At 47.1% G+C, this 8,949-nt stretch overlaps 1 protein-coding gene across 1 annotated transcript; it reads right to left on the minus strand.

Moving 5' to 3' along the window:
• Positions 1 to 4,601: 4,601 nt before the first annotated feature.
• On the minus strand, positions 4,602 to 5,882 carry LOC137526180 (mucin-22-like). The gene has a single exon (XM_068247400.1). The coding sequence runs from the start codon at positions 5,880 to 5,882 to the stop codon at positions 4,602 to 4,604; it is 1,281 nt and encodes a 426-aa protein (XP_068103501.1).
• Between the last annotated feature and the right edge of the window lie 3,067 nt (positions 5,883 to 8,949).

Here is an 8,949-nt window from a genome sequence, read left to right on the forward strand (position 1 = left end):
TCAGTATAAAGAACATGTGCGCAATTTTATTCCATACTAGACTTTCCCACGGTGTTGATGGGCCCTTTGGGATAAGACCTATCGCTAGTCTAACAATAAAGCCATAATTTTTTAACCTAGTGCTGCTAATCATAAATCGTATACACATTTCTTTAAACAGACATCAAACAAGTGATAGCGCTTGAGGCTGCAAACTGAAATGTAAGCTAACAGAGGCATGCAGAGCCCCACAGGTGCTAAATACATGCCTTGAATGCAAATCACATGCAAATTATGTACTAATTTCAAATCTAAAAATTTGAATGCAGGTTGAAGCACATGAATGCAGCTAGCCAAATAGTATACTTACGTTAATTTTGTACAGCAGGAGAGATTGGCAGTGCCTTCAGACAGAGGCTGTACCCGAATTAGCTATTTGCAAAGATGTGCAGAGCTCCACAATATGGACATAATTACACAACATGCATTCAAAACAGGTACAGCAAAGGAGGGCTTTAGTATAAGTAATATGTGCATAAATTATTCCCTACTAGACTTCCTCACGGCGTTGACAGGCCCTCGGGAGGATGAAGACCTACAGCTAGTCTAACAATAAAGGCATAATTTCTTAACCTAATGCTGCTAATCATAAATGGTATACACATTTCTTCAAACAAACATAAAACAAGTGACAGTGCTCAAGGCTGCAAGTGCTGTCACTTGTTTGATGTCTGTTTCAAGCTAAGTAAGTAACTAATTAGCAGCATAGGTACAGACTAACCAGCAAGCTCATGGTGAACCAGAACTCATTGGAGTGTGTGAGGGGCTACCATGGTCCTAATTAGCAGCATGTTTGTTTATTTACTTAGCTAGTTACATGTGAAAAGCAACAGGTGTATGTGTGTGTGTGTGTGTGTGTGTGTGTGTGTGTGTGTGTGTGTGTGCGTGTCTTGTTATAAATCAGCTAGCTCTAGCAGAGTGTTTGTTTGCAGTTAAGCAGACAGCAGGAAACAATCCAGTCCAGCCCATCGCTTCTTATCAGGAACAGCTGACTTAAAGAGACTCTGAAGCGAGAATAAATCTCGCTTCAGAGCTCATAGTTAGCAGGGGCACGTGTGCCCCTGCTAAACCGCCGCAATAGCGCCGCTATTCGGGGGTCCCTTCACCCCCAAACTCCCCACTGCGACACTTGGTCGCAGACTTGGTCGCTCCTGGAGGCAGGGCTAACGGCTGCAGCCCTGCCTCCAGTCACGTCTATCAGCGGCGCATCGCCGCCTCTCCCCCGCCCCTCTCAGTGAAGGAAGACTGAAAGGGGCGGGGGAGAGGCGGAGATACGCGCTGACAGACGCGAGTGGGGCAGGGCTGCGGCAGTTAGCCCTGCCCCAACCAGGAAGCACTCCCCCGCATTACAGAGGGGATTTGGGGGTGAAGGGACCCCCGTTAAGCCGCGGAATAGCGGCGTTTTAGCGGGGGCACACATGCCCCTGCTATCTATGAGGTCTGAAGCAAGATTTATTCTCGCTTCAGACTCTTTAATGAAGCAGCTCAGCTGTGTTGGAGAGTAAAATTGGTCTTGGGAGCTATTTTTTTTAAGGCCTCTTTTCTATGGGCAGTTTATAGGCAGTAAAATGCCTCTCAAACTCTCACAACTGCTTGCTTCTGCCTAGTAACTGCTCACTGCTGCCTGGTAACTGCTTGCTGAGTATACAGCTCAACTGCCCATGGAAAAGAGGCCTAACACAAGCTCTATGGTGAAGTTCATGCTGTCCATATAAAATAACTGATGGTGGGGATTATGGAGCAGCATAATTTTCGACATAGTGCCCCTTTTTAACATTAAAGTCAGTGGCTGCCAACTGTAGCGGTTAATAGCAAACCCCCTGTCCATGCTAGAAACACCGAATTTGCAGGGTGTGCTAAGGAGGAAAATTGAAATAGAACTTGTAGTTTTGGAAAAAAATCGATTTTAAAGTTACGATAGGAAAAAATATATTTTTTTTTCATTAAACAAAGGTTCGTTTATTGAAAATAGTGGAGTAACATACAAAGTACGGTGTCACAATGTATACAGCAAAATACAGTAGTAGTACTATATAGTTCAGAAGAATGTTCTTGCAATAGTCATAAATACAGCTGGAATGTTTAACCACTTGCCGACCGCACACTCATAACGCGCGTCGGCAAAGTGGTAGCTGCAGGACCAGCGACGCAGTATTGCGTCGCCAGCTGCAGGCTAATTAATCAGGAAGCAGCCGCTCGCGCGAGCGGCTGCTTCCTGTCAATTCACAGCGGGGGGCTCCGTGAATAGCCTGCGGGCCGCCGATGGCGGCTCGCGGGCTAAATGTAAACACAAGCGGAAATAATCCGCTTTGTTTACATTGTACGGCGCTGCTGCGCAGCAGCGCCGTAAGGCAGATCGGCGATCCCCGGCCAATCAGCGGCCGGGGATCGCCGCCATGTGACAGGGGACGTCCTGTCACTGGCTGCACAGGACGGATAGCGTCCTGTGCAGCCTCGATCACCGGGGGGAGAGCTAGGAGAGGGAGGGGGGTGAATGTCGCCGCGGAGGGGGGCTTTGAGGTGCCCCCCCCCCGCAACATGCCAGCCAAGAGGAGCGATCAGACCCCCCCTGCACACCATCCCTATAGGGGGGAAAAAAGGGGGGGCGATCTGATCGCTCTGCGTGCCAGCTGATCTGTGCTGGGGGCTGCAGAGCCCACCCAGCACAGATCACAGAATACTGCGCTGGTCCTTAAGGGGGGGTAAAGGGTGGGTCCTCAAGTGGTTAAAGAAGGTTTGTGCACATCTTTTTTTTAATAAAGAGGGAAAAAAAAACCAGTGCAAACTATTTACTTGCATCCTGTCATTTGTTATTGGTGAAAGACATGTAAAGGTGTACATAGGAATTATGAAGTGGTCTCCCTTCACAGATCTGTTTGTGTTTAATATTGGCATAAAGGGGGAAAACAAAACATTTATGGTAAAGAACCCCATTTTATGGATGTAGAGGATCCCGGAAGCAGGGTGAGACAAGAATACCTGTTTTAATTTAAATAGGTGGGTTTTTCAGCCATCTATCCCAGATTTGGTTGAACTTATTGGGGCATTTTCTGTGTTTGTATACAAGTTGCTTGTATGGTAAAGTTTTTTATTTTGGATTTCCACTCTATCAGTGAGGAAAAAATATATTTAATTGTGGTTAAATGACAGATAATGTATCAACCTATTGGTAGTGTAAATTTACATATACCAAAAGAAAGAGCAGTGAATTTCATGACGGGTTTCCAGGTGGTAGGTATGCAGTGCATAATGACCACCTGGAAACCGTGGGGAAAATGTGGCAACGCTTTGGCCAGGGACTGCTATACAGCCGCAATATGGCTGTATAAACATCTCTGGAACCTTTACCTATTTGATTTTTTGGGACCATTAACACTTTTTGGGTTCAGAGTGTGGCTGGGATAGCCAGAATGCAGAGCCATGTGGGGCTTTGCACCCTGAACTATACCAGCCCACATGGTACATGGTTTGAGGGGACTCTGGAGGAGAGAAACGACCAAGCCTCCCCCTCTCCCTCAGTGCCCTTGTCCAATCCATGGATGATGGGGCCGATGATGCCATGGGAAGAGGGTTCATGGTGGCATCTGGGAGTACTCTTTAAGCCACTGTCCGGGTTTTGGAACACTTTTTACACCTTTTTATAAAGAAATTTTGGCTGCAGAGATGCCCTGAAAGTTTTAAAGTTTTCCTGCCCATTAAAGTCTACAGAGCTCGCCGCGGACCGTCCATAAATTTGTGAACGTGTTCGCGAATGCAAAATATTGATGTCCGGCCATCACTATGCAAACGCACTCCCCAGGCAGGTAGAATGTAGCTGCTAGATTAATGTTAAAGATTCACATTTCATTTTGTGACTAGCGCCCTTTAAAAAAAATTGTCAGGAGATTACGGGACTAGTGCTCACAGCTGTTGGCCAGTGGGGTCATTAAAAGTCAGAGTCTTTCCATAGGGTTTCTCCAGCTACAGATTGATGGATTTGTACGCGGTGTCTATTGCCTGTCTCGCGTTACAGATAACAGTAGCTCATTTGAGCAGCAGCCGGAGTGACCCGGGCCTGAACATAATGACTGCATGTCTCTCTCTCTCTATAACTCCCGCTGGTACTTGATCCATCGGAGATCTGATCTCTCCACTAAGTCAAAGTATTGCACTCAGGAATAATGAAGACAAATTAGATGCAACATGGATTGCTGGAACACGGATGCATTCTGACAGGTGACGTATTGTCGGAGAATGCCCGGAAGACATGGTGATGATAAAGTATCATAAGTATACAGAGCTCATCCAGGCAGCCACCTGCTAGGCGTATTTCTATACAAAGCGGAGGTTAAAGTATACCTGAAATCAGTATCGAGTTAGTAAACTGCACGTGTCCCGACAGGGCCCACGCAACCATAGAGGCAACCTGGTCAATTGTCCCAGGGACCCTATCCAGCTAACAGCGCCCCCCAGGTTTACCCCCACTATACCTGTTGATCCCCGGGGCCCCTCTAGGGTCTTCCTCAGAGTAGTGTCTCACTTGTCCTGGCAAGTCCATAGCTCTGTCACTCCCATCTTCATTCTCACCTCAGCATAACATACTGTGGGTCACAGAGAAGATGCAGCCAGCAGTGGATGAAGACGGAGAGTGCACACTTACAGGAAGAGATCATGGTGGCCACACTGCTATGGGAGGAGATCATGGAGCTCACACTGTTGAGGGAGGAGATCATGGTGGCCGCACTGTTACAGGAGGATATCATGGTGGCCACACTTTTATGAGAGGAGATCATGGTGGTCACATTGCTATGGGAGGAGATCATGGTGGCCACACTGTTACGGGAGATCATGGTGGCCACACTTTTGTGAGAGGAGATCATGGTGGCCACACTGTTGTGAAAGGAGATCATGGTGGCCACATTGTCATGGGAGAAAATCATGGTGGCCACACTGTTACGGGAGATCATGGTGACCACACTGGTATGAGAGGAGATCACGGTGGTCATACTGTTATGGGAGGAAATCATGATGGCCACACTGTTATGAGAGGAGATCATGCTGGCCACACTGTTATGGGAGGAAATCATGGTGACCACACTGGTATGAGAGAAGATCATGGTGGCCACACTGTTATAGGAGGAACTCATGGTGACCAAACTATTAAAAGAGAAGATCATGGCAGCCACACTCTTATGGGAGGAAATCATGGTGGGCATACTATTATGGGAGGAAATCATGGTGGGCACACTGTTACGGGAGGAGATCATGGTGGCTTCACTGTTATGGGAGGAGATCATGGTGGCCACACTGTTACAAGAGGAGATAATGGTGTCCACACTGTTACGAGAGGAGATCATGGTGGCAACACTGTTATGGGAGGAGATCATGGTGGCCACACTGTTACAAGAGGAGATCATGGTGGCCGCACTGTTATGGGAGGAGATCATGGTGGCCACACTGTTATGGGAGGAGATCATGGTGGCCACACTGTTATGGGAGGAGATCATGGTGGCCACACTGTTATGGGAGGAGATCATGGTGGCCACACTGTTATGGGAGGAGATCATGGTGGCCGCACTGTTACGGGAGGAGATCATGGTGGCCACACTGTTATGGGAGGAGATCATGGTGGCCACGCTGTTATGAGAAGAGATCTTCGTGGCCAAACTATTAAAAGTGAAGATCATGGCAGCCAAACTGTTATGAGAGGAGATTATCGTGGCCACGCTGTTATTAAAGAAAATCATGAGGGCCACATTATTAAAGGGGAAGATCATGGCACCCACACTATTAAGGGAGGATAACATGGCGGCCACACTGTTAGGAGTGGAAAGCATTGTGGCCACGCCGTAATAGGAGATCATGGTGGCGACACTTGTTCTATGACCACCAGCCCCTGGGGCCCTAGACCATGCTAGCTTACCACATTGAGAGAGGGAAGGGTGTGAAAGTGTCGGGTAAGCCCGTCAAAGTAATTGTACCTCTGATTTAATCTCCAGTACTAAGAGGGAACTACTCTGGAGTTGCTCTGGAACAGTTATAAATTCACTTATCCCTACGTTTGATGGAACCCGTTGTCTAATCCCATCACAGCGGATGTTGGTTTACCTGCCAATCTCTCTGCAGTTTCCCTGACCTGCTACAGGCTCCAGTCCCCCCCCTCTCCCATCTGCTGGCTGGGAGGGTTTGGGCTGCTTCGTGCCAACAAAAACTGCAGGCTGACACATATCACAGCCGTGGATGGGAAGAGTAACAATGTGACCCCTTGTCACTGCGAAATTTAGGAAGACATAAATCATGGACGTGAGAGGCGGGGAGGGGGGGCAGAGGAGGGGGTTATAAACTTCACCTGCCTCCTGTGTAACAATCCGCTGGAAAATGAGTAATGAGAATCACAGAACCAACATACTGGGGCATTGGAAATAGCTGCGGACATTGAAAACTCCTATTTTGTCAGCTGCTGCCAATAGCTGACCCACGAGGGGGTTACTTCTCTGGGATGGGTGGTTATGATTACAGGACATCATAGGGAAAGCGTATCCTCAGTTTGGCCTTTTTAAAATGTTGGATACTTAAAGGGGCACTATGGCGAAAAATGGTAAAATTTAAAATATGTGCAAACATAAACAAATAAGAAGTTTGTTTCTTCCAGAGTAAAATGAGCCGTAAATTACTTTTCTCCTATGTTGCTGTCACTTACAGTAGGTAGTAGAAATCTGACAGAAGCAACAGGTTTTGGGCTAGTCCATCTCTTCATGGGGGATTCTCAGGTATTTATTTATTTTCAAAAGCACTTAGTGAATGGCAGTTGCTCTGTCCAACTGCCAAAAAACTGTGTAGCGAGCAGGGATGCCGGCCAGCATCATTGTTTAAATCCTTTTTAGGGAATATGTTTATAAAGAATAAAAGCCTTGCTGAGAATCCCCTATGAAGAGATGGACTAGTCCAAAACCTGTTGCTTCTGTCAGATTTCTACTACCTACTGTAAGTGACAGCAACATAGGAGAAAAGTAATTTATGGCTCATTTTACTCTGGTAAAAAACTTACTTCTTATTTGTATATGTTTGCGCATATTTTAAATTTTACAATTTTCGCTATAATGCCCCTTTAAAGAGGAATTTTACTGAATGTAACTTAATGATTACATTTTTTTATATTTGACAATATTTATTTTTAGAAATTATTTAGTCAGTGTTTACCCATTGTAAGATCTTTCCCCTCTCCTTTACATTCTAAAAAGAATACATAACAGGTAACAACAACTAAAAAGAATGGGGCCCCTCAGCAAAACTTTGATGGGGCCCCCCAATCTTCCACCCTTTCTCTTGCCTCCCCAGGTGACCCTCACAGCCTGGGGGGCCCATCTTGCATGGGTCATAAAACAAGTGTGGACATCGTAATTTTCACACCTACAACAAGTGTTGCCACAACACACCTGATCTGACGGATGGACCCCTTTATCGGAGGGAGTGAAGTAGTAGTGGGGGCCCCCTTACAGCTCTGGGCCCCCCTGCGGGCGGAGGGGCTGCTCCCTGCTCCCCTGTAGTAAGCAGGGGAGTAGCTATGGGTGGGCATAGGGGGAGACACATGTCCCCGGGCACAACACTGTAAGGGGGCTCAGCACGGTCGCTGCACCTCCACATGTGTGAATAGCTGCTTGCTGGCTGCCTGAAGTGCCCTGCTCAGCAGAGGAGTGCAGAAGCATTAACAGCAGCAGAAAAAGGGGGCACATCTGGCTATTTATAGGGGGGCACACCTCACTAAATGGGGGAAGGGGAACAGATCTGGCCATCTATAGGGGGGCACACCTGGCTATCTAAATGGGGGCACATTTGACTATTTGAAGGGTGGCACATCTGGCTATCTGAACAGGGGAAGGGGGTACATTTGGCTATTTAAACAGCATTTGTACATTTGACTCCACCCACGACCACACCCACATTCTGATGTGTAGCCACGCCCATTTCATCCTGGGTGTGTGTGCACAAAAAACTGTCTTTGTCCCAGGGCACTGAAAACACTAGCAACGCCTCTGTTAGTAACACCCCTGGGTTGCAACATTTATATTGCTGGCAAGGTGCATGACTGGGGAATGGTATGAGGGGGTTCAGTCTGATGAGATTAAGATGGAACCCTGGTGACCGGAAAGAGAAAAAGACAGAGAATCAGGCCAGGAGCCCCAATAGTGTAGTATTTTCACAAATAAGGGAAATTATTCCACAGTAATACTACTTACAAACACAGGTTGCTATTTGGGAAACCACTGTTTTGAACATACAGCATTGAGAAATCTGTCTCCATATGGATGGAAAGTCCTCTTCCAGATAGAGATGGCTGGAAGGTGTAATGGTTAAGGGCTCTGCCTCTGACACAGAGTTCGAATCTCAGCTCTGCCTGTTCAGTAAGCCAGCACCTATTCAGTAGGAGACCTTGGGCTAGTCTCCCTAACACTGCTACTGCCTATAGAGCACGTGCTAGTGGCTGCAGCTCTGGTGCTTTGAGTCCGCCAGAAGAAAAGTGTGATATAAGTGTTCTGTGTTTGTTTGAACAGTTCACCAGTGAGCAGTATTCTGCAAACATCGGCTGTTCGCATTTGCGGCGAACAGCAAACATTTGGCGTTTTCGATACGCCCCCTATACATCATCATTGAGATAAACTTTGACCTCTTACCTCACAGTCAGCAGACACATGGCAGCCAATCAGCTAGCACCCCTTCCTGGACCCCCACCCCCTTATTAAAAAGCAGCTGCGGTGGCCATATTGGATTCATTCTCTGCTGGCTGCAGACTGTTAGTGAGAGCAGAGTCAGACTTTCTGCAGCTAAGTAGGGAAAGCATTAGCTAGGCCTGTGTTCTTGTTCTTTACTTGCTGTGAAAACATCCCAAACAGCCCTTTTGAGGGCTAGCACACCAGTCTCCTGTGTTTTTTT

The sequence above is a fragment of the Hyperolius riggenbachi genome, chromosome 7 (assembly GCF_040937935.1).
Source record: "Hyperolius riggenbachi isolate aHypRig1 chromosome 7, aHypRig1.pri, whole genome shotgun sequence".
NCBI lineage: Eukaryota > Metazoa > Chordata > Amphibia > Anura > Hyperoliidae > Hyperolius > Hyperolius riggenbachi.

Excerpts from the sequence above, each read along its gene's own strand:
- LOC137526180 (XM_068247400.1), bottom strand. The coding sequence starts at position 5,882 with ATGATCTCCTATTACGGCGTGGCCACAATGCTTTCCACTCCTAACAGT.